The sequence below is a fragment of the Amia ocellicauda genome, chromosome 14 (genome assembly GCF_036373705.1).
Source record: "Amia ocellicauda isolate fAmiCal2 chromosome 14, fAmiCal2.hap1, whole genome shotgun sequence".
In the NCBI taxonomy this organism is placed as follows: domain Eukaryota; kingdom Metazoa; phylum Chordata; class Actinopteri; order Amiiformes; family Amiidae; genus Amia; species Amia ocellicauda.
The window spans coordinates 18,782,251-18,806,977 of NC_089863.1; the positions used below are offsets into that span (position 1 = coordinate 18,782,251).

Genomic DNA, 24,727 nt, shown 5'->3' on the forward strand with positions numbered 1-24,727 from the left:
GCTCCTCAGTCTTGGTGCCCTTACCTGCAAGAGAAGGACAAGCGCGGCATCTTTTGAAGAGGGGACTCAGCCTGGCACAGGGGCGGACAATCCTGTACAAGGACACCCCAGCTGGGAGAAGGAGCCTTTCGTACCTGAAAATTGAAGCCCAAGCCGACAGATTGCCTGGTTACCATTAAAGAAAAGGGGCGACCAAGTGAGATTAAAGGACAAAGAAATTCCGAGAGGATATGCAGGTTGGTGAGTTGGGACGCGGCATGATCACCAATCACTGTAGATTTAATTTTATTGTTGGTCATCCTCCCACCTCCAACTTCTCCCCCATCCCTCTCTGTGAACAGAACTACTGGCAGCACAGAACAAAAACACACAAAACACACAGCGGCACGAGGCAGAGAGGAGACCCCAACTCGGTTCAACATATGAAGCTCCACCCTGCAGTCCCCCCTTGAGGCCTTGAGGTGTTATTAAAATGTTATTACTGCGCTATCTCTGCATTGTTCCCCAGGTATCCCTGTGGTTTGCACTTGTTATTCATGAGTTATTAATGTGTAATTTGTGTGTTTTTGCTGTTACTTGTGCATCGCTACAGAATTCACATCTGTTGTATAAATAAATGCATACAAACTCACAGCTCACACCTGTGCAATGACTCAGTGAAAAATACTGCACACACAGTCTCCAGCAAGGACCACAATTCCACAAAATAAAACATTCAATTCTCTGAACCATAAAAACATCCTCCCTAGTACTGAGGCGATGTGGGGCTGCTGGCTCCACTGTCAGTGAGAGTATCACTGTATCAGCCCCCGCCCACCACCCCCCACACACAACATCTTATACAAACTCACACCAAACAGTCGGACAAAATTAAACATCCTTGCCTTTAGTCGTATATGTCTGTATTTACAGGTATTTATAGGTTTCACCAGCACTGACAAAGAGAAACGGACACAGTGGTCGCAGGCTTCTGTACTTACAGTGGTTAATACAGAGAGCACAGCACTGACACACACAGGGAGAGAGGCGCTCTGACACGCACACACACACACAGGGAGAGAGGCACTCTGACACACACACACATACATACACAGAGAGAGAGGCACTCTGACACACACACACACACACACACACACACACACAGGGAGAGAGGCGCTCTGACACACACACACACACACAGGGAGAGAGGCGCTCTGACACACACACACATACATACACAGAGAGAGAGGCACTCTGACACACACACACACACACACACACACACACAGGGAGAGAGGCGCTCTGACACACACACACATACATACACAGAGAGAGGCGCTCTGACACACACACACACACACACACACACACAGGGAGAGAGGCGCTCTGACACACACACACATACATACACAGAGAGAGAGGGCTCTGAAACACACACACGGAGAGAGAGAGGACTCTGACATACACACAGACACACAAGCACAAACGGAGAGAGGGGCTCTGTTGACACACACGGAGGGGGCATTGACACACACACACATACACAGAGAGAGAGGGGTGGGGGAGTGGAGAACAGACCTAAGTTGGACACACAGACAGACTGAACAGCACACAAAAGGACACAGGCACTCAGTCAGACACAGAGAGGCAGAGAGACACACTCACTCACACAGACAGACAGACAATCAGTCAGACACACAGACAGAAAACCAGGTCAAGCAATATAGATATTTTACAGGAATTTACATAATTTTACAGCTCCTTGCAATTTTCACAAAATTACAAAATAATAATAACAATAATAATAATAATAATAATAATAATAATAATAATAATAATAATAATACATTTATCATTTACAGACCATTGGTTTTAATGTTAGGTTCGTCATTAATTCCTTGTCTTGGGATCAGCAATTGATATGGAAGCAGACTTGCTAACGAAACACAAACTAATGATCTAACTAATTAATCAACTAACTACCCACTTTGCCCCTGCCCCTCCTCTCCAATCTCCCATTCTCTCCTTCTTTCTGTTGTCTCTCATTCCTCTCTCACTCGCTCCATCCCAACACACTGCTCCACCCTCTCCCATGCAATCTTCCCTACACTCCTCCTGACCATTCTCCCTCCTTCTCTCCATCCCTCTCCCATTTTCCCTCCAGCCTCTCTCCTCCCTCTCTTTCACGGGCCTTGGAACACCACTTTCTATGCCCTGATCCCTTACTCAACAATCTTATCCACTTCTCCTGCACAGTTCTCTCTGCTTGCCCATTGTCTCTGTCCACCTTTTCTTCCCTCTCTCCGCCTCTCCGTCCTTCGTTTCTCCCCTCTCCTCTTGCACTACAGCATCCTGTTGCTGTGGAGACATGTCCTGAGTGGCGCTGGCCCCTGGCCAATCTGGAGCCAGACGGCACCTCACTGCTGTACCCACACAGCGAGAGGCCGGGGCTTAGAGTGTCTCTCTCGCTCTCTCTCTTGCTCGTTCTGCCGGGAGGAAGCAGGCAGGGGAGGTGGAGACTGAGTTTCCACGGCGACCAGCCCGCTCTGTGCCCGGCCCCTTGACGGCCTGCTGCCGCGATCTGATTGGACAACAGCAACTGGCTGGAGGCAAACAGGAAGAGACAGAGTCAGTACAGGGACACAGTGTGCCAGTCAGTCAGTGTGTCAGTCAGTGTGTCAATCACCGTCTCAGTCAGTCAGTGTGTCAGTCAGTATCAGTGTCTCAGTCAGTCAGTGTGTCAGTCAGTCAGTCAGTATCAGTGTCTCTGTCAGTCAGTGTGTCAGTGTGTCAGTCAGTCAGTCAGTATCAGTGTCTCAGTCAGTCAGTCAGTCAGTATCAGTGTCTCAGTCAGTCAGTGTGTCAGTGTCTCAGTCAGTCAGTGTGTCAGTCAGTCAGTCAGTATCAGTGTCTCAGTCAGTCAGTGTGTCAGTGTCTCAGTCAGTCAGTGTGTCAGTCAGTCAGTCAGTATCAGTGTCTCAGTCAGTCAGTCAGTATCAGTGTCTCAGTCAGTCAGTGTGTCAGTGTCTCAGTCAGTCAGTCAGTCAGTATCAGTGTCTCAGTCAGTCAGTGTGTCAGTGTCTCAGTCAGTCAGTCAGTCAGTATCAGTGTCTCAGTCAGTCAGTGTGTCAGTGTCTCAGTCAGTCAGTGTGTCAGTCAGTCAGTCAGTATCAGTGTCTCAGTCAGTCAGTCAGTCAGTATCAGTGTCTCAGTCAGTCAGTGTGTCAGTGTCTCAGTCAGTCAGTCAGTCAGTATCAGTGTCTCAGTCAGTCAGTGTGTCAGTCAGTCAGTCAGTATCAGTGTCTCAGTCAGTCAGTGTGTCAGTGTCTCAGTCAGTCAGTCAGTCAGTATCAGTGTCTCAGTCAGTCAGTATCAGTGTCTCAGTCAGTCAGTATCAGTGTCTCAGTCAGTCAGTGTGTCAGTGTCTCAGTCAGTCAGTGTGTCAGTCAGTCAGTCAGTGTCAGTGTCTCAGTCAGTCAGTGTGTCAGTCAGTCAGTCAGTATCAGTGTCTCAGTCAGTCAGTCAGTCAGTATCAGTGTCTCAGTCAGTCAGTGTGTCAGTGTCTCAGTCAGTCAGTGTGTCAGTCAGTCAGTCAGTATCAGTGTCTCAGTCAGTCAGTGTGTCAGTGTCTCAGTCAGTCAGTGTGTCAGTCAGTCAGTCAGTATCAGTGTCTCATTCAGTCAGTCAGTCAGTATCAGTGTCTCAGTCAGTCAGTGTGTCAGTCAGTCAGTCAGTGTCAGTGTCTCAGTCAGTCAGTGTGTCAGTGTCTCAGTCAGTCAGTCAGTCAGTATCAGTGTCTCAGTCAGTCAGTGTGTCAGTCAGTCAGTCAGTGTCTCAGTCAGTCAGTATCAGTGTCTCAGTCAGTCAGTGTGTCAGTGTCTCAGTCAGTCAGTGTGTCAGTCAGTCAGTCAGTGTCAGTGTCTCAGTCAGTCAGTGTGTCAGTGTCTCAGTCAGTCAGTCAGTCAGTCAGTCAGTATCAGTGTCTCAGTCAGTCAGTGTGTCAGTCAGTCAGTCAGTATCAGTGTCTCAGTCAGTCAGTGTGTCAGTGTCTCAGTCAGTCAGTGTGTCAGTCAGTCAGTCAGTGTCAGTGTCTCAGTCAGTCAGTGTGTCAAGTCAGTCAGTCAGTGTCAGTGTCTCAGTCAGTCAGTGTGTCAGTGTCTCAGTCAGTATCAGTGTCTCAGTCAGTCAGTCAGTATCAGTGTCTCAGTCAGTCAGTGTCTCAGTCAGTCAGTGTGTCAGTCAGTCAGTCAGTGTCAGTGTCTCAGTCAGTCAGTGTGTCAGTCAGTCAGTCAGTGTCAGTGTCTCAGTCAGTCAGTGTGTCAGTGTGTCAGTCAGTCAGTCACTCAGTCAGTGTGTCAATCAGTCAGTCAGTGTCTCAGTGTGTCAGTCAGGAAGTCAGTCAGTCAGTCAGTATATCAGTGTGTCAGTCAGTCAGTCAGTATCAGTGTCTCAGTCAGTCAGTGTGTCAGTGTCTCAGTCAGTCAGTCAGTCAGTATCAGTGTCTCAGTCAGTCAGTGTGTCAAGTCAGTCAGTCAGTGTCAGTGTCTCAGTCAGTCAGTGTGTCAGTGTCTCAGTCAGTATCAGTGTCTCAGTCAGTCAGTCAGTATCAGTGTCTCAGTCAGTCAGTGTCTCAGTCAGTCAGTGTGTCAGTCAGTCAGTCAGTGTCAGTGTCTCAGTCAGTCAGTGTGTCAGTCAGTCAGTCAGTGTCAGTGTCTCAGTCAGTCAGTGTGTCAGTGTGTCAGTCAGTCAGTCACTCAGTCAGTGTGTCAATCAGTCAGTCAGTGTCTCAGTGTGTCAGTCAGGAAGTCAGTCAGTCAGTCAGTATATCAGTGTGTCAGTCAGTCAGTCAGTATGTCAGTGTGTCAGGCAGTCAGTCAGGCAGTCACTGTGTCAGTCGGTCAGTCAGTAACTATATCAGCGCATCACCTGTCTTTATCTCCGTCCCTCTCGCGCTCGTCTCCGTCTCTCCCAGGCTCCTCCCCCCCGCCCTTCCCCCCCGCCCCCTGTCGCTAACTCCGGCCGCTGTGATTGGCCAGGCCGGACTGGGCGGCGGCGGCAGCGGCAGAGGAGAGGGACAGGGAGTCGGGGACCAGCAGCCGGAGCCCCGCCCCTGGGTCCCCCCCGCCCGTCCCCATTGAGACCAGACCCCCAGGGTGAGACAGGGTGGGCGGGGCTGACTGCTGCTGCTGCTGCTGCTGCTGCTGCTGTTGCTGCTGCTGCTGTTGCTGCTGCTGCTGCTGCTGCTGCTGTGATTGGTTGGCGTTGTTGGCATGAGTTCCCATGTGGCCTTGCAGCTGGGTGGGCGTCTTGCAGTGCACCCCACAGAGCTGGCACAGCAGCACGCCCCCTCCTGGGCCCCCCGCGCCCCCCCGCAGCACCCCCATCTCCCGCCAGTCCTGACCGTGGTGCTTCTGGGCATGGACTCGCAGGTAGGCCAGAGTGGTGAAGCCTGGAGAGACAGGGAGAGAGTGGGAGAGGTAGAGAGAGAGGAAGTTATTACAGAAATGTACAGAGTATCTAAAAACTGACTGACACACTGATTGATTGACTGAGACACTGACTGACTGATACACTGACTGACTGACTGACACACTGACACACTGTCTGACTGGACATTACAGTGCCTTAACCCTGCTCTGAGAGAGAGAGAAAGAGAGGGAGGATGCGAGTGGAGAGAGCAAGAGAGAGAAGGAGAGGGAGAGGTGTGTCAGTCCAGGAACTATCCCCGCAGCCCCACTCTGTGAAGTCACGCACCCCTGTTGCAGATCTCGCACACGTGGTGCTGCGATTGGTTGTGCACCCGCATGTGATCGGTGATGTAGGCGGCGGAGAGCAGCTTTCCACACACGTGGCACGGCACTTTCTCCTCATGGCGGATCATGTGAGCGCGCAAACGGTCACGTGTGGCAAACGCAGACTCGCACCTCTGGGGAGAGAGAGAGAGAGAGAGGGGTTAATATTGTACAGACACACTGACTGGCCACTGACATTGCTCTGACAGAGGGAGAGAAAGAGAAAGAGAGGGAGGTTAGTAGAGTGACTGAGTGGACCCTGTAGGACATCTCACTGAGAGAGAGGCTGGATTGACTGCACTCAAGAGAGGAAGAGAGGTAGAGAGATGGACAGAAATACGCAGGCAGAGGTGCAGGTGAACAGACAGACAGACACATTACCTCACACTTGAAGGGTCTCTCAGTGGAGTGGACCTGTCTCACATGACTGTTGAGGTGATCAGGCCTGAGAGAGATGGAGAGAGTGTGAGAATGAGGGGTAGTGGAATACACTGTACCCACACTGTACCCACACACGGTACACATAATATACACACATGGCACACACAATGTATCCACTGTACTCACACTGCACATACACTGTACACACAATGTACCTAAACTGTACACACTGTAAACACACTGTAAATACACGTTACCCACATGGTACACACATTGTATCCACACGGTAACCACACTGTACACACCCAGTTCCCCCCGCCCCTCACCGTGAGAAGCCCTTGGCGCAGTGTGGGCACACGTATGGCTTCTCCACGCCACCCTGGTGCGATCGCACGTGGTAGGCCATGCGGTCCTTGCGCTTGAAGCGCTGCTGGCAGATGGGGCAGGAGAAGGGCTTCTCGTCTGAGTGGGACAGCCGGTGCCGGTTCAGGTGGTACACGTCCCGGAAAGCTTTCCCACATGCCTCGCACGCGTGGCTCTTCCGCACCCGCCTGTCGCTTCCGGCCACAGCCACCCCTGGCACCGCCCCGACTGCCACGCCCAGGCCCACGCCCAGGCCCACGCCGAGCCCCACCACGCCCATGCCTGCCACACTGCTGCTGCACGTCTCCTGAAAGAGAGAGGGACAGAGAGGGGGATAGAGAGAGAAAGGCTGGTTAATATTGTACAAGACATTGACACTGAACTGAGTAAGAGAAAGGAAGAGACAGGGAGAGAGAGAAAAAGGGTCAAGATAGAGGGGAAGAGAAGAATGGAGAGAGAGAAAGGCATTGCCGGCCATAGCCATACACACGTTACACACATCGCCTCCCACTGAATCTTCATATTGTATTAATATTGAGAGATTCACAAAACCCTATTGCATACATGAAGCGGCGCTGCGTGATGGGACTTGGCGGCGTTGTGCGTTTATGTTCTGAATGACTAGACAACTGGGGGGTGGAATACACAGCTGTCACTCTGTTATAGGTGCTTCAATCCTGTCTTGATTTTATTTAGAGCTCAAATTGCCAGCCCAGGTGAGGAGAACACAGGGGAGTTTGAGAGTGGTGAGGATGGGTACTTCAGTAGTTAGGAGGCCGAGAAAAGAATCGATCGGTGCAGAAGTGCGAACCATTAAAATACTGTGAGAGGGTTTATTGTCATTTGCCACAGAATTTGCCCTCTTCCGCAGAATTCCACAGAATAAGCCACTTTTTAAAATAAAAAAAACACACACAAAAAAAGTTGTACCATATATAACCACATGTTGTCAATAATGTTAAATTAAGTAACTAGGGCCAATTTTGCATTATATTCACTTGTAGCCACCTTATTTCAACGATCTCCATTATGTATTTTTGTATTGTTAGACCTGCTATTACTGTCATAGGAGGGACAAAACTAAATTGCTTAACTTTGCCAACACGATCAGTTACCCATAGAGACAGGTATAAAATGGGGAGATGTTTTAGACCAAATAGCGTTAGATGAAAAAGTTGGGAATGTACTCAGCTGAACACACAAGGGGACAGTGGGACGGGGGCACAGTATTTATTGTACTGTCTGTAACACAGTCCGGCCACACAAGGAATTCAACACTTGATGATCATCTCAAATCAAATCGGCGGACAAAGCGGACGTCCAGCAGCGCTGGCTCCTCCAGCCTGAACTCATTTTAAAATTCCTGAGAGCCTTGACAACTAGTATACATAAGACTGTGGCTTCAGAAGAGAGAGAAAAGGTAGATCACTACAGAACACAGTGTTCTATAAGTTCTATTCATATTCCAATGCTATCACTATCAGAATAATCTGCAAATATCGGAAAAATCATTATTATGAGTGCACTTCTTGTGGGCTTCGAGTCTTGTCAGATGGGAAGAGTGGAGATTATTACACTGGCAATGAATTAGAAAAGTGTGATTTGGAAAAGTGTGAGCTAGTGTCCCCTGTTTTAAGTGCACTTTAAACCGAGAGAGACTGAGAGACTGAGAGACTGAGAGAGAGAGAGAGAGAGAGAGAGAGAGATGGGGGTTGTTAATATCGTACAGCAGACTCACTGACCTGCCCCAATCCCCCGAGCAACGGCTGAGCAGTGGTCGCCACGGTGATGCCGGCAGCGGTCGCCATGGTGCTGATGGCGGGGCCGGGGGCTGCTGCCCCCCCGGTGCCCCCGGCCAGGTGGCCGTCGTGGTTGCTGTCGCTGTGGTTGTGGTCGCTGTTGCCGATGAGGGAAGCGTTGGCGCAAGGAGCCAGGACGGGGGCGTGAGTTGGAGGCGGGGGAGGGGGCAGCGTGGGAGGAGACTGAAGAGGGGAGGAGAGGTGGAGGAGGGACACAGGGACCCTCCCCCCCGCCTGCCGCTCCCGCCCTCCCTCGCGCTCCCTCGCTCCACTGTGCACCGACTGGTGGCGCCGCAGGTTGTAGCCATTCTTAAACTGCTTGGAGCAGATGGAGCAGATATGGAGGACTCGGGACACCCTGAGGGGCTTCACTGAGAGAGAGAGAGAGAGAGAGAGAGAGAGAGAGGGGTGGGGTTAATACCGTAAAGACACCGCACTCCTCCTTCTCTTCCTTCTCCTCCCACCCTCTCTTCCCACTCCCAACCCTCCTTCTCTCCTGTGCTCTCCTACTCCCTCCCCCACTTCTCTGTCTCTACCTGGTATGGGGTCTTCATTCAGAGCCGCCGTGTCCACCGTCGATGGCGGCGGGACCATGTGCTGTGCGGGAGGCGCCTGGGAGGAGCCATCCAGGTCCGGGAGGAGATCTGACTGGAGGTGCCCCTCCACTTGACCGTGCGTGGACGGGGTCTGCAGTATAAAAAAATCATGCTATATCGATATTATATAACGCCAAAACACGAGTACATACATATAGATAGACAGACAGACAGATAGATATGCAGCACACATCCTATTGAAGAATAAGTGACTAGGCAGATACAGAGATATAAAACCAGACTGCTCTACACATTCTAGACAGCTGGGTAGGTGGATGTATTCATATATACTAGAGAGGAAGAGACACACACACACACACACTGTTGAACATCCAGGATATTCAAGATCAACTTTCCACAAACAACACCTCCGACTGTCCTTACCTGGAAGAGGAAACTACCCCAGGCAGCGTCCATCCCGAATAATAATAATAATAATAATAATAATAATAATAATAATAATAATAACTACAACAATAATAATAACAACAACAAACACAACAAAGATTCGGGGGGAATGCGACCCCGTCCCGTGTAAAGGCGCTATAAAGTCGTCTGGCTGATCTCTCTCTCCGCCAGTGCTCTCGGTTACAGTCCAGCCGGGCCCCGCTAACGGATACACGTCCACGGCCGCACACAAGACCCGCAACCGGGAAATAAATGCTGGCAGCGCATTGTAATTGAAGACACACAAAGCTGGCAGTGGGCACCGGGGCGCGTTTCGGTGCCAAAAGGCAGCGGAGTGTTGTTTTTAAAAGAGAAAACTGCGATGTAGGTCACCACTTTATTATAAAAATCAAAAATAATAACTACTTTTCTGATGACCGATCGTGGAAGCTGTGCTTAAGAACAGCCCATCACAAATCAATGCATTTTACTGATAACTACTCCTATACTATAGTTAGCCAGGTTATGTGTGTGTGTGTGTTATTTTTTTAATTGTGATCAGATGTATTTATTGTATTCTTCAATGCATATTAGTATTAAAAGCAGATTTCTCTACTCAGTTTTAAAACTTCTGCATTCAATCGAAAATCCCATCCAACTAAACGGCAGTGAAGCACCGCTGCAGAAATATTATGATTACAGCAACACTGATCTACAGAGGTTACTAATGGAGAGATCAAGAGCCGCAAGTTTTCACATTCCTGCTGATCCCCTGCTCGCCTTGTTCCCAGCTGAGCCCACTGATCCCTGCGTCTGCTTTATTGTTGTTATTATTATGATGGCGGTGGTAAATATTGTTATTATTATTGTTGTAAAAAGAGGGGTCTTTTTCAGTCAGGCCGACGCTCCGGTTTTGAAGCCGCGGTGTCGCGTTCGGTCCCCGCCGCCGCTAGAGCGCCCTCGGCCGGGTGTCGACCGTCTCTCCGTCTCGGCTGATAAAATAGCCAGATGCCATCTTTTTTTCTCTCTTTCTTTCTTTTCTTTTTTTTCTCTCTTTTTTTCCCTCTCTCCGCTCCAGTCCCCCCTCGTCCTTAAAGGGAAGGTCTACACGTCTCCCCCCAACCCACCCCCCTCCCACTTCTATCCAGTCTGAGCCGACGAGATAATGCTGCGGAAAAAAAAAAAACGGAGAGAGGGGAACTGACACCCCGCCTAACAGGACCCTACAGCTCGGCAACTCATCAGCTCCGACCGCGCCGCAGACTCGCACCGAGAGAGGGAGCGGAGACGGGGCCGAGAGGGGTTAATGCAGACGCGGACGTCTTAAAGGCAAAGGCCCGGCGACGTCAAAACGCAGGCGTTGCTTTTCGACGTCGGGCCGTTCAGGCGCGTCTTACGTCATCTTACCGCGCTGCCCTGCGTGATGACGACGATGATCAAAGTTCCTTTATGGAATTCCGTGTTGTTATTATTGTTGCTACGCCGGTGACGGTAATCATTGTGTTTTAGCTAAATTATGACATTTATAGTAATGTTTACAATCTCTGTGTATAGAGGGAGAGATTGCAGAAAGACTACAGAGAGACAGAACACATACACACAAAAAGATATTTATTATGTTTTATTTATTTACATATATGCGTGTGCTTTGTGGGGTTGCACCTGTATTAGACATGCTTTAGCTATACCAAAGAAACAGGTCATGGCCAATAAAGAGCTGTTGAATTTGAGAGATGGAGAGATAGTGACAGTCATCAGTCAGACAAACATCTGAAGACAAATAGGAGAAATTCACAGCCGGAGAGAAAGAGAGAATGACAGAGGGGCAGGGAGAGAGAAACAGAGCTTATATATAGACCGGCAGATATGGAGAGGGAGAGAGAAAGAGAAACAGACACAGGAAAACAGATACAGCAGAGAACGACACCAAACGAAAAAGAGAGAGACGGACAGCTATGGAGAAATGGAGACACACAGGGACAGGAGAAGTGGAGAAATGCTCAGACACTGGGATTGGTCGACAATCACACTCACACGAGTTTATTGGTTCCTTTCATTGTCATACATCGTATTCAACTCAACAGACATGTAACACCCCATCTCAAAAATACTCTATCTCATATATATTTATGTTTTCGATCTCCAAGCACAACGCAGGGCGTGAGATTGCAAAGCAAAGCTGCTACACAGGGGTGTGGCCACTTTATTAGGAACAGATGGTCGGTCTGGTCCGTCCAGCTGCACTACAGAGCTGGAGAGAGCAAGCCAACTGGATTTACAGTGCGAAAAACCTCCCGCAGTCAGGCCAGCCATATCTATAGATCAGAGCTACAGCCTCATTTGTTCACAGATGTGGTTTGGACTGCCTGAATAGTTTCTGATACGTCCTGCGGAAAACTGGCCACATTAAAGACCGTAGGAGAAGCAGTGGTGACAGAATGTGGTCTTGGCCGCCGACCACAGCAAGTGCTTGAACAGTTTCCGATCTCTCTCAGGGAGCTGGCCCGATTCAACGCGTGAGGTTTCAGACTGACAACCAGGGCGATGGGGACGGAATGTGGTTTTGGCCACAGAACACGGCGAGTGATGGAACAACGGCCCCTGTAGAGAAGACTGGTCCCTACATATGATATGCACTGTAATAGGTCCACTTACTAAAGCACAGTATACAGCTGCAGGAGCAAAGTTCACTCACTAATGGGGTTTTGAATTAGGGGAGGGAGCTGCAGCCGTACACTGAGTGGACTTGTACTAATTACACAGAGTTTCACAACCCATTTAAAAGCTTCAGAATAGTTACACTGAAAACTAAAACCAGTGTCAAAATAACAATTTATAAAACGGAACAATAACAGTACAATATAAAAACTAAAATTATTATTACAGTATTGGTATTTGTTGAGGGTGGGTAATCTCTTGTCTCCTGAGCCCCAATAATAATAATAATAATAATAATAATAATAATAATAATAATTTAAAAAAAAAATGGCTGATAGTCTTTCACAATCCATAAATAAATGTGTGGTTTAAATAGATGTTAAATTCTGTCAATTATCTCTCCCTTTCCCACTTCTCAACCCTTCTCCTACCCTCCCTCCCTCCCTCCCTCCCTCAGTCCTTGTGCACCAGCCTCTTTTGCGCTCTCTCGGCACAGTCCAGGGCAGCCAAGTTCCTGGAGGCAGTGACCAGGTGCACCACACTGATGCCTGTCTTGAGCAGGCATATCGGAGCACTGATATACAGCAGCCACAGCAGGGACACTGTGAGAGAGAGAGACAGACAGGGTTAATACAACACTTGACACACACACACAGACAGAGAGAGATCAATCCAGAGTCTCACCGTGTGGCTCCTCGATGAAATGCAGCAGGTACAGCAGACAGTAGAAAAGCTCGTTGCCTGAGCACATCACAAACAGGGTGGTCTGAGAGAGAGAGAGAGAGAGATAGAGAGTCAATACCGAGTTTCCTCGTGTGCGTGCTTGTGTGCCAGTCTCTGCGAGGGTCTCTCAGTGTCTCAGTCTCTATGCCAGTGTCTTGCGGAGAGCAGCCCACTCTGCAGCCCCACTGTCCAGCCCTGGGCACAGGCCCCTGTCCCGGTCAAGATTTTCCCACACTGTGTCGCTATGTACCATCCCACAGTGATGTGGGGCAGCCTGGGCCTCTGGCTCCCGTTTACGGTCAACAGCAGCCGTTACAAAAGGGTGCACATGTGTGTGTGAAAGAGAGAGTGCGAGAATGCGTGTTCGTGGGGAGGGGGTAGCTTCAATTGTGGAATGATTTGTTGTTTCTATGGGAGAATCAGCAACAGTGCAAATTAACATGGTTAGAAAAACACTGATCTTCTGAAGAGATCCTTTTAACAGTACAGTATTAAAATTGATATATATAGATATATACATTATATATTTCTCCATTGTACTGTAAAGTTGTGTGCTAAACAGTCAGATCTACATAGTGAAGCGGTGCCATTCGGGCGCTCACCCGTGAGGTGTAGTAGATCCGAAGGATGGGATTCCCAGAGAGATCGATGGCCTTGTGACTCGCGCTGCCCTTCATCGTCGAGCTGAGAGAGAGAGTTAATACACACACTGATACACCGATACAGAGTTAATACACACTGACAGAGTTAATCACTGAGCACACTGACACACAGAGTCAGAACACAGAGAGAGAGAGAGAGAGAGGGAGACCCAGAGTTAATATAGACAAACTGCAGGACACCAACACTGCACTGAAAGAAAGGAGGAGAGCTAACAGACAAACACTGACTGGACACCACAGAGGGACGGCCAGGAGGACTGGGGTACAGGGAGAGGTGTACCTGTGCAGGTGCAGCCAGTGGCTGGCGATGTCCAGAGACATGCTGAGCTGGAACAGGAAGGCATACTGGGGGTACAGCATGGACAGGTTGACGAGAAGGCACATGGTCACACAACGGTCTGTGAGCATGTCCAGCATCGCCCCGAACTGCGTCCCTGGGGGAGGGGGAGGAGAGGGAGTCAGTCAGTGTAGCACTCAGGGTATCAGTGCTTCAGAGTGTCAGTCAGTGATCAGTCAGTGTGTCAGAGTGGGAGTGTCAGTCAGTACCTTGGTTGAGGGCACGGGCTGCGTGTCCATCCAGGCTGTCCAGGAAGGTGCTGAGCAGGTAGCTGCACACAGCCGGCACAGGGTTACTGGGCATGAAGTACAGCGCCAGCAGAGCCAGCACGATACGGACATATCCTGAGAGAGAGAGAAGGGTTAGTACAGCACAGATGCACTGACTGACTACACAGGTGTGCCGTCGGTGGTCAGCCATGACTGCAGCAATCCTGTTATGCAAATGAAGGCTTCCGATCTCCAATTTGATAACTAAAGATGAACAGCTTAGTCAGGGAAGCACAAGATCTGCACAGCACAGTACAGCACGCTTCTGTAGTATCCTGCATTAGAACAGTACGGCACAACAGAGTGCAGTATTATTGTTATTAAGTCAGATGTCTTCATACACGAACATACAGAGCAACTCAGTCACACGCACACACACACACTTCTCAATGGCAGGACAGCAGCTGGTGCCCAAATAAGGGAGTGCAGCGTGCGTGTGCGTGTCTGTCTGTGTCTGTGTCTGTGTTGTATATGCATGAGTGGTGTGTGGGGAGGGCGAACAGCACCAGGGACAGCTATTGTGTCAGGCTGAACTGGACTGCACTGTATGGTGTTACACTGTACTGCAGTATAATGTAAGAAGTATAGCATATTAAAGCTCAGTCCAGTACAGCACACTAAATCTCAGTACAGTGCAATTCAGATCACTGCGCTACAGTGTAGCATACGGGAAATAACAGTCTTGTATCATTTTCACCTATATTGTTATTTTCATGGTTTTATTCTGGCTGCTCTGATCTGATTTAAGCAGCGCTTCCTGCAATGTTGTTGTTCATTTACTGACCACTACCTGTGTATGCTGACCGGTTATACAAATGAGTGACGTCACCCGCTTAAAAAATACCGATCAATAAAGTTAAAGTTAAAGCCATCACAGCTGACGCACTGGTTACACCGGCGCGGACGAGATTGTGTCGTGGTGCGGGGGCTAAGTGACGTCACCTACAGTTAATTAACATTAATATCTTCAAAGACATGAGAGCACAAACATGCATTACAAAGGACGGCGCAAACGAGTGACATTTCATTCATTCAAATTATAGGTTTAAATCGGGGGGGGGGGGCGCAGGGGCAACTTCACGGAGCTGAGACCGACACGATCAAGATGCAGAAGCGCTGCCTGGACCGACACACTCACCGATCAGGTTGGGCACGAAGAGGAAGATGTTTTCTTCCGCCATGGCGTCTGTGGACGGCTCGCAGGGGGATCGGGCGGCTCGGATGCTGCGACACTCTCTCTGCGCACTTTTCTTTCGCCGTCCGAAATTGACTGCAGACGGCGCTTCCGCTAGCTGACTCACAGACGTCCCCTTTAAGTGGCCGCTGACGTCACAGACACCCCTCGCCCACACGGCTCGGAGGACTGTACTATTCCTCAAGAAGCGGGGGTGGGGGGGAGAATCGTAATACGCGGTCAAATATGAGGCCTGGTTAGTTTCTATGTCTTCAAAACGGTCGTTTTCTTGATATGAAATATAATTTCACCAGTGTTATGGAATTGAGTTAAAGTTTTCTTGACCTCCCCCCTCCTCATGTTAGTGTTGATTCACCTTGACTGTGCTATTGGACGAGTCCAACTTAAAAGCAGGGTGACGTTTTGATTGTTTTCCGTGTGATAGATGTTTCACGCTTCGGCTAATTAAAAAGAAATGCGTGTGCTGTCACTCACCCCTATCTGCAAAGGGTTGTTCACACCGGCTACCGTAAATAATAAAGTAAACGTGAATTTTATTTCTGTCACTTTTACCTGCAGATTTACTACTTGTAATAGAAGCGCAATTTGGATCTACTTGTTACAGAGTGGAAATCCTTTTGGTTTCAGCCTTATTATTATTATTATTTATTATCCAGGATCCAATGGGAATTTACCTCAGGTATCAAGACTGAAAATACTGGTGTAAACTGTACAGTTGCTATAGGAAGTATTCACCCCCCTAACTCAACACTTGGTAGAACCACCTTTGGCAGCATGTACAGATGTGTCTCTGCCAGGTGTGCACATCTGGATTGTTGTATTCATCCATTCATCTTGGCAAACCTGTTCAGGCACTGTCAGGTTGGATGGGGATCATTGGTGGACAGCAACCTGCAAGTCTTGCCACATATTCTCAATTGGATTCAAGTCACTGCTCTTGCAGTTTAGTTTAGTTTTAAATCACATGAACCACTTTTACTGCACACAGATGGACTCCATTCAACTTAGTGTCTGAATTCTGAAGGCAACTGGTTGAACCTGAGCTTATTTGTCACAGCAAGGGGGGTGAATACGTCTCTAATGAAGACTTCAGGTTATTATTTGTAATTGATGGGTTTTTTTAACCACACCATTTAAATACATAATTTCAGGTTGTAACACAAAAAAAGTTAAAAAGGTGGTGAATACTTCTTAGAGCCGCTGTATATCAGATACAGGTCCCAACAGTGTCCAATCAGCCATACTGTATATGAGCTACAAATCCTGATGACATCACACACGGGAGCAGCCCCAGTTTTGAAAAGCAATGAAGACACCAGGCTATCCTTAGTGGTTTTATTATTTTTTTAATTAACTCTTCTCTTTGTTTCTGTTTATAACGGCTATTCACATTATTATCAACATTACAACGAGTTTCACAGAAAATCATTAACTTTTAAAACGGCTGCTGTTCCATTTTTTGGGTTTTTAGTTTTTTCAGTTTTTTTTCTCGTTTTTTATTTTAGCTCAGTCTTCCTTTTAAGTTTTGTTGTTATTGAAGTTTCTGTACAATCCGTTTATAACAACCCCCTCTCCTCCTGTCACTCCCCCCAGCTCCACCCTCCCACACGCACTGACCTCTTGTGGCAGGACTGTGCTATTACAGCCCGTGGTCCGTCAGTGTAACAGTGGCTACAAGGACTTCCAATTGTGTTCATACATGCGCACACACGCACGCACACACATTTATATATATATATATATATATATATATATATGGGAATGTAGCTTGCCGTCCTATGTTTCATAAGAAGGTCATCCATTCAGCTGACTGTAAGACACAGTGTCAGTTCGGCACCTTGCCTCTCATCTTAATATTTTAACCCTGCCCCCCCCCCCCACTATTGCCCGATAACACTTCTTTGTAACAAACTACAACCCCCCACAATGCAGTGCTCCCTGACACCTGTCCTGGAGCCCAGCAGGGAATGTTGGGAAATGTAGTCCTGTTATACCTTTAAAAAAACAAACCAAAAAAAAAACTAAAAACAGGCTCAACCACCCCCACCCTCCCCCTCTCATTTTTTGGAGGACAGCGTTGGCAAGAACAGGTGGGTCATATTTTAAGTAACAGGAAAAAAAATATCAATTAGTGTGAAACATAAATATAACAATATTAATAGTTACAAAATTATGATATTAAAAAAAACTCTTTAAACACAATTTACAGAACCTGGTGTATGTGATGTTATCGTCATTATTATTATTATTATTATTATTATTATTATTATTATTATTATTAGTAGTACTAGTAGTAGTAGTCTGGTAGGTGTAAGTGTTGAGCTGCAGGTGAATTAGAGAGCTGCAGTGACACAGCAAGGTGTGCGAGAGCTGCAGTGACACAGTGGTGTGTGTCAGAACTGCAGTGACACAGCAGGGTATGGCAGAGTTGAAGTGGCACAGCAGAGTATGTGAGAGCTGCAGTGACACAGTGGTGTGCGTCAGAGCTGCAGTGCTGTGAGTGGAGTCCCTGCACTGCTCTCACTGCACTGAGACCTGCTACCTCTGGGCTGAGCTCTCACACTGCTGCACCACGCTCACCCACACCCACGCCACAGTATTGCACGACAGGCAGGCAGGGAGAGAGAGAGAGAGACAGGGGGGTCACACAGGGCAGATCACTAGCTACATCAGCCACAATGCACCTCCCATCTAATGTCCCTGTGTGCAGAAAGGAGCTGGGGGTTACAGTTCTGTAGTGCAGATACTGACAGATACGAGACTTCTGTATCCTGCCTGCCTGCATGCAACTGTCTTTGTCTATGTGTGTTAGTTTGCCTGTGTGTGTGTTTACTCTAAGGTTGCAGATTCGAAGGTGCTATTCCATATGGGTCACTAAAATAATAATAATAATAATAATAATAATAATAATAATAATAATAATAATAATAATAATAATAATCATTATTATAATGGATATGTAACACAGCAGAATCAGTAATAGTAACAGCTAAAACCCTGATTAACATTCATACAGCCCTGCACAGACAGAGTGTCTCCATCTGAATCCTCTCTCTCTCTCTCTCTCTTCACTGTACAAAGCCTGGGCAGCCTGCAGCTGCACCCCACCCCTGCTATTGCTCACCCATCACACAGGGGAAGGTACGCAGCTCTGCTCTGGCTTGCGGGGAATAAAAACAGCAACTGACCCACTGAGCACACAGAGATGCAGCCAGTGACACAACACTGAAATGGGTGAGCCCTGAATAGCAGGAAAGGAACCATCCCTGGGGCCCACTGTGGCACAAATAACAATAATAATAATAATAATAATAATAATAATAATAATAATATAAAAATAGTATTTTAAAGTTAAGCCCAATGTTAATATATATTACATATAATTGTATATAATTATATATAATATATTGTACACAGACAGATTAATATATACATATATATATATATAGATATATATATATATATACACACACACACAGGAATGGGTGACAGTAGTTTGATGGTGCGTTCTGTTGCCAATCCTCTCTTGGAGGCTGCTGGTCAGTGGAGTTCAGTTCAGACTGGAGCCAGCGCAGTGTGGGCTATAGTATAGTATCGTATAGTATAGGGCTCAGATTTCTCTGCTCCCTGTGAATTACATTACACCCCTTAGTGGCAAAATCAGAGAGCACTCAATTCCACTGATAAACAGCCTGTAACAAATACATACACATACAAACATACACACACGTGTATATATATATATATATATATATATATATATATACACACACACACATATATTGTCAGGCCAACATAATACTCCATGGCAGCATCCCTTTAAGAGGTCTTAAAGGTGGTAGTTGGAGTTGGAGTTAGTCATCCCTGCCACTTGATGGCAGTGTTGAACTCTTCTTTAAAAAAAAAAAAAAAAAAAATCCAACAAAATAAAAAAAGGTTTTAAGTCCTTTGTTTCCCCCACAAAATAAACGATGCATTTTTAAAGTCTTCCAGTACAGACCTATATATTTATTTACATACATACACTCCCCTGGCAGACCTCCCGACGCCAACACACATTCTGTCACGGTATATACTCCCCTCCTCTCTGCCTCTCGGTCTCTAGTGTTTACTACTATTGGCCATAGTGATTGACTGACACCGACTGCTCTCTCTCGCCTGATTATCAGCACTCCTCCTCCGTCAGTGTGTCGTGTCTTTCTGTGCTTCTTTTCCCTGTGCAGATCTACCCTTTCTCTGACATTTTCAACTCATTCAATGTCAACCCCATACTCTCTCTTTCTCTGTGTGTGTAGTGCGTTCGTACTGTAGTGTCCAGTCAGTTGGTGTGTGTGTGTGTTAAAGCCCCTGTCCTTCTACCCACTGCAGTGTCCAGTCAGTCAGTGTGTCTGTACTGTATTAACCCCCACCACCTCTGAGTGCAGTGTCAGTGTAACGTAGTGTCCAGTCTGGTCAGTGTGTCTGTCCTGCACTAATCCTCTCTCTCTCTCTCAATGTAACGCAGTAACCAGTCAGTGAGTATCTAGTTCACTGTCACTGTTCACCCCTCTCCCTCTCCCTCTCTCTCTCCCTCTCTCCCTCCCTAGGAGTAGGAGAGGTGGGAGCCGTTGGAGATGTGCGAGGTGACCGACGTGCTGCGGCTCAGGCCCCCCTCCCCGCCCGCGCCCCCCCCCCCCCCAGAGGCCGTGCGTCTCAGCGGCTGCGGGCTGTTCCTTAGCGCCAGCATGCTGGAGCCCCTCACGCCCAGTCCCGCCCCCAGGCCGCCGCCCCCTCCGAAGCCTCCCAGCCCCCCGCCGCCGCCTCCTCCTCCTCCGCCCCCTCCGCCCCCCCCCTGCGAGGAGGACGAGGAAGAGGAGGATGGGGGCGAGTGCTGGGAGGAGGAGGAGGAGCAGGGCGGCGGGGGCGGGGGCGGCGGCAGCAGGGAGAGGGACTGCGAGGAGGAGTGGGAGGGTGGGAGGTGGGCCCAGGGCAGCTCCCTCTCCCGCTCCCGCTCCCGCTCTCGCTCCCTCTCCCGCTCCCGCTCGCGTTCCCGGTACAGGTGGGGGGTGCTCTGGTGGTGGTGGTGGTGGTGGTGGTGGTAGTGTTGGGGTAGGTAGTGCTGCTGCTGCTGCTGCTGCTGGGAGTGATGGTGGTGCTGATGCGGCTGCTGGGAGGCTGTCTCCCGGGCCACCGAGATGTTGCTGTGGCTGCCGAAGCCCAGGCCCATCCCCAGGCCCAGGCTGTGGCCGCTGCTGCTGACACTGCTGCCCACCCCGCTGCTGCTGCTGCTGCTGCTGCTGCCCCCGCCGCCGCTCCGCTCGCCGCGCTCGCCCCGCTCGCCGCGATCGCCCCGCTCCCCGTGCTGGCTCCTCCAGGAGTGGGGCGCCCCCCCGGCGTTCTGGGGGTGCAGCCCGTGGGTCCAGTGGCTGCCAGAGCGCGGGACGGGCCGCGAGGGCCAGCCAGGCGCGGTTGGGGGGTTGGGGTAGCCCTGGGAGAAGGCCTCGGCGGGGATGCCGGTTAGCGCCATGTTGCTGAAGCCCAGGCGCATGCTCTCGGAGTCGAAGGCCTCGATCTCGCGGGCCTGGCGCTCCAGCAGGGTGCGGATCCGCTCTGAGCGCTCGTTCTGCAGCGACAACATCTCCTCCTCGATCTGGGCACATGGGAACACAGGGGGGTCAGGACAGGGCTGTGTACACTGACTGACACACACACTGACCGACTGACTGACACACATAGGCCATAAGCTGTAGTTCAGAATGTGGCTAGAAATATTGTTCCGTTCCACCAGCATGGGGACTAATTTCTCTCAATGGTTTCTTGACCTCATATATGTACTTAAGCTGGAAATAAAAGTTCTCTATGTGAAACTTGCCAGTATTTCAGTAATACAACATCAAACTTCATACTTTTGGGTCAATCATTTATATTGAATCACTTTTCACGACCCCATAACTTTACTATCTCTTCAGTTAACAAGCTGATTTTTGAAGGTGCTATAGACCTCAGTACTTTCTATGAAATGACGGGGGGGGGACTTATCTTTTACATACAATATAAAGCAAAATGTAAAAGTACACTTTGTGCAATATCTCAAAGGCACAATTGAAACTTCATCATACCATCTTCTACCTAAATTTGTTTAAATCTTTAAATAAACTGCCTGCTAATCTATTAATCACTCAAACTACTTTTAGAAATCCAAACTATCAATTATCTTAATCATGAGTTCAATATAGGTATACAGCAGAACTTGCTTAAAACAACCCCAAATTATTATACAAATAAGACAAAGAGTTATCTTATCAAATGTATAATAAACTAATTTAACAGTATTCATAATAAGAATTTGTAAGTGTATAGGTCATAGGATTTAACAATTTTGCAGGGCAGAATTATCAGCAAGGTTAAGGTTGAGACAGTGATCATTAGAATGAACACAATCATTAATCAGTCACTTTCACCTGTCAGACTGACATCATCAGAATCAAGGGGGAATTACTCTGGAGTATCTTGACAATTTTCACAATCCACACATTGACACCGTGGAGAGCCTTTAGCCTTTAACCTGTGCCTTTAGGCATGAACACCTCCCCTGCTGGCATTTTCCAGTTTTACACCAGCAGTGTATGGCGGACAATCCATGTCAAAATTAAAAATAAACACAGAGAAATAAATATATAAATAAATACAGAAATGAATAAATACATGTCTATTTATTTCAAGATTTATTTCTTTTTTTCTCTGTGTATTTATGTTTAATCTTGGCATGGATAGTCCTCTATAGCAGTGGGATGACTGGAGGAGCACATACTGGCTCATGGGCACAGCCATCTCTGCTCTGATCTATGGGAGAACTCGATCAATACAGCCCTCTGATGGGCTTTGAGTGTGATGAGTCAGTAAATGTAGTTCAACATTGTTGTCGGAATTAAAAAAATAAAAACAACTGGCAGAAATCACATGGAGAACTTTGAGATTCAACATTAAATAGTATGAATAGAATATTTTACAAGCGTTAGTTTTTGGACCCCCGATTACGGGAACGTGTACAGCCTATGGACTCACAGACTGATATTGACTGAATGACCTATTTTAACAATCACACTCTCCCTCTCTCACCCTCTGCTCCAGCAGGGCCCTGCGGATGGACACACGCTGCTCCAGGTCCTTGGCCTCTCTCTCATGCTGGGAGTCCGTGTGGATCTTGATCTTGCTCTGGTAGGCGTTGAGCAGCTCCAGCTCCTGCTGCAGCTGCATCCTCAGCACCTGGTACTCGGCCTCCTGCGTCTCGTCCAATCGCAGCTGCGGGGGGCGGGGAGACAGACAAGGGGGTGGGGTTTAGCTATCAAACACGTTGTGGGAAATGCAGTGTGTGCCCTGAAGAGGTGCATGATGGGTTGTGTGGACAACTATTCCCTCTCTCCGCCTCCCTCCCTCACAGAGCATGTGGTGGATGTAGTGACCATACTCCTCCCTCCCTCTCATCCCTCTCTCCCTGACTCACAGCCTGTGTGGACAGCATGTCATTGATGGAGTGGTCGTACTGCTCCGCCAGGATGGCCAGCTTGCGCGTCTGCTCCTCCTTCAACCTCTTGAGCAGGGCCTTGTGGTCACTCTTGGGCGTGCTCTCCAGCAGGTGGTTGCGCAGGGCCTTGTACTGCCGGGTCTGGATTTTACAGGTGTCCTGGAACTGGCGCTTGATCTGCAGCTCCTTCGACTGGGAGGGAGAGGGGAAGGAGTTGAAGGAGAGGGAGTGGAAGAGTCCGGGAGTGGGGAGAGATATGAGCAGGGGACGAGGGGAGAGAGTGAGTGGGTGAGGAGAAGGGAGTGTGAGAGCCAGGGAGAGGGGGAGGAAGAGGAGAGGAAGAGGTTAAAAGAGGTTATGGTCTCCCCTATGAGACACCACGTTCACCCCCAAGCTGACCGATCCCAGGCCTGCTGCTTAGTCTGGTCAGTACAGGGACAGTACTCATGGCTTTGTGTTACTATGCCTGTCAGTGTATCTCTGTGTGTTTGTGAGACTTTCTCTCAAAGTGATTCTGTGTCTCAGTGCTTGTGTGACTTTTTCAGTCTCTCTGTGTTAGTGTGTTTATGCGACTTTGTCAGTGTGTCTTTGTGTTTATTTGACTTGCCACGTGCACATTGAGAGAAATGAGACGATAGACCAGTACTTCTTGAGTTAATCCAAATTGCTCACATTGGCAGACATAGACCGTGCGTCTTGCCTCTATAGCAGACACTCGATTATCTAGCTCTCAAACATGAAATGGCCTTGACTCTGTCAGGGGATGTTAAACTGGTATACATATTGGTAAACTGGTAATAAACCAAACCTTCCTGTAGACCTTGAGAGGGGGAATTGTACCTGACAGAGGGGCTTCATATTCACTCATTATCTATACTGTTGATAGTAGCCAATCTAATCTCACAAACCTGCATGTGAATCAGTATTTAATGAGTATGTATTGATTTATGAATTTGATCCCATCTATGGACTTCTCCTGAGGTCAGGACCTGTAACTGACCGTACCCATTATTCTCAGGGGCTCAAAGCCGTTGCTGAGTCAGAGGATCCTGTGTCTCAATCACCGGTCTCTGCAGATTATTTTACTACCCAATAAATATCCTATTGATTCATTCTTATGTCCCCTGGATTCCATAAAGCATGCGTCTCCGTCTCCTCTGTATCCATTCATCTCTCTCAGTGGATTTATGTGTGTGTGTGTTTTGCTCTCTGTCCACATGTAGGTTTTTCCATCTGTGCACATTATCTGTCTGTGGGCATTTCAGTTGTGTCAGTCAGTCACTCTCTCTCTCTCTCTCTCCCTCTCTCTTTAGGTCTGTCTATGATTGCATCTGTCTCCATCAATTGGTCCATATATATGCGTGGCTGTGGGTCTCTGTGTGCAAGTGGGACTTGGTGTCTCAGTCTCTCTCTCTCAAGACCCCAAGCTCTTTTTTTTTTTTTTTTACACACAGAGACTGTAGGGAGGTGGAACAGTGATATTGTGGATACACCTCTCTCCACCTCCATGTCTCCTTCCACATTTCTCTCACTCTTCCTTCCTCCCCCCCTCCCAGGAGCACAACCCCTCTCTTTGTCCCTTCTCTCTCCCCGACACACCTGCCCTCAAACCACACATCCTTACCACATTAAGTGCAGGAGTCAGTAATTATAATTATTTCAGTGCTCTCTTACCCCTGCCCACTGAGGAGATGAGCATTTTCATTCAGTAACACCCCTAGCGTGGAGAAAAGCAGTTTTTTGTACCTGAAAATTACTTCTGAACTCTACATTGAATTGTGGATTAATGCTGGCAGTAATTTTGATTATAATCATTATTGTTGTTGTTATTTTCACTAGACAGGCCGCAGGGATCGCTCCTGGCCACATGCTAATCAGGGCTCACCCGTTTCAGTGTTGTATCACCAGCGGTGTGCTCAGTAGGCCAAGTCACTATTGCCACCTCCACCCCCACCCCCCAAAAAAAACTGTCCTGCAGCCAGAGCAGAGCTGTGCATCTTCCCCTGTGTGATGGGTGAGCATTGGCATGGGAGGAGATGCCCAGGCATTGTACAATGGAGGGTGCTTGCACTATTATTTTTC

General features: G+C 48.3%; 3 protein-coding genes across 5 annotated transcripts in view; all 3 read right to left on the minus strand.

Annotated features, from left to right (window-relative positions):
- Positions 1–865: 865 nt before the first annotated feature.
- LOC136767785 (myc-associated zinc finger protein) lies at positions 866–10,638 on the minus strand. Of its 2 annotated transcripts, none has more exons than XM_066721785.1 (8): positions 9,295–10,638; positions 8,851–9,022; positions 8,258–8,685; positions 6,479–6,822; positions 6,153–6,216; positions 5,734–5,905; positions 4,906–5,428; positions 866–2,582 (listed from the first exon to the last, which is right to left on the minus strand). In XM_066721785.1, the coding sequence occupies exons 1-7, from the start codon at positions 9,325–9,327 to the stop codon at positions 4,989–4,991; spliced, it is 1,653 nt and encodes a 550-aa protein (XP_066577882.1). In that variant the 5' UTR covers positions 9,328–10,638; the 3' UTR covers positions 866–2,582; positions 4,906–4,988. The 2 variants fall into 2 exon arrangements, with proteins under 2 accessions (XP_066577882.1, XP_066577883.1); XM_066721786.1 differs by having other exon boundaries at positions 8,851–9,001; positions 9,295–10,637.
- Positions 10,639–11,310: 672 nt separating this feature from the next.
- Positions 11,311–15,242, minus strand: cdipt (CDP-diacylglycerol--inositol 3-phosphatidyltransferase (phosphatidylinositol synthase)). The gene is made up of 6 exons (XM_066722009.1): positions 15,085–15,242; positions 13,887–14,021; positions 13,621–13,774; positions 13,281–13,362; positions 12,640–12,721; positions 11,311–12,557 (listed from the first exon to the last, which is right to left on the minus strand). Exons 1-6 carry the CDS (start codon positions 15,125–15,127, stop codon positions 12,409–12,411), a joined length of 645 nt encoding a protein of 214 aa, XP_066578106.1. The 5' UTR covers positions 15,128–15,242; the 3' UTR covers positions 11,311–12,408.
- A 1,229-nt stretch (positions 15,243–16,471) lies between these two features.
- taok2a (TAO kinase 2a) overlaps positions 16,472–24,727 on the minus strand; it is a 28,447-nt gene continuing 20,191 nt past the window's right edge. For both annotated transcript variants that reach the window (XM_066721677.1, XM_066721678.1), the window contains 3 exons: positions 22,625–22,837; positions 22,240–22,422; positions 16,472–20,770 (listed from right to left, as the gene is read on the minus strand). In XM_066721677.1, coding sequence (XP_066577774.1) covers positions 19,724–20,770; positions 22,240–22,422; positions 22,625–22,837 — 1,443 coding nt within the window. In that variant the 3' untranslated portion in view covers positions 16,472–19,723. The remainder of the gene's footprint in view (positions 20,771–22,239; positions 22,423–22,624; positions 22,838–24,727) is intronic.

Excerpts from the sequence above, each read along its gene's own strand:
- LOC136767785 (XM_066721785.1), bottom strand. The coding sequence starts at position 9,327 with ATGGACGCTGCCTGGGGTAGTTTCCTCTTCCAG. Across the intron at positions 9,023-9,294 it reads GGGGTAGTTTCCTCTTCCAG|CATGATTTTTTTATACTGCA; the intron begins GTAAGGACAGTC and ends ATATCGATATAG. Across the intron at positions 6,217-6,478 it reads TGCGCCAAGGGCTTCTCACG|GCCTGATCACCTCAACAGTC; the intron begins GTGAGGGGCGGG and ends CATCTCTCTCAG.
- cdipt (XM_066722009.1), bottom strand. The coding sequence starts at position 15,127 with ATGGCGGAAGAAAACATCTTCCTCTTCGTGCCCAACCTGATCG. Across the intron at positions 14,022-15,084 it reads CTTCGTGCCCAACCTGATCG|GATATGTCCGTATCGTGCTG; the intron begins GTGAGTGTGTCG and ends TCTCTCTCTCAG. Across the intron at positions 12,722-13,280 it reads GGATCTACTACACCTCACGG|ACCACCCTGTTTGTGATGTG; the intron begins GTGAGCGCCCGA and ends TCTCTCTCTCAG.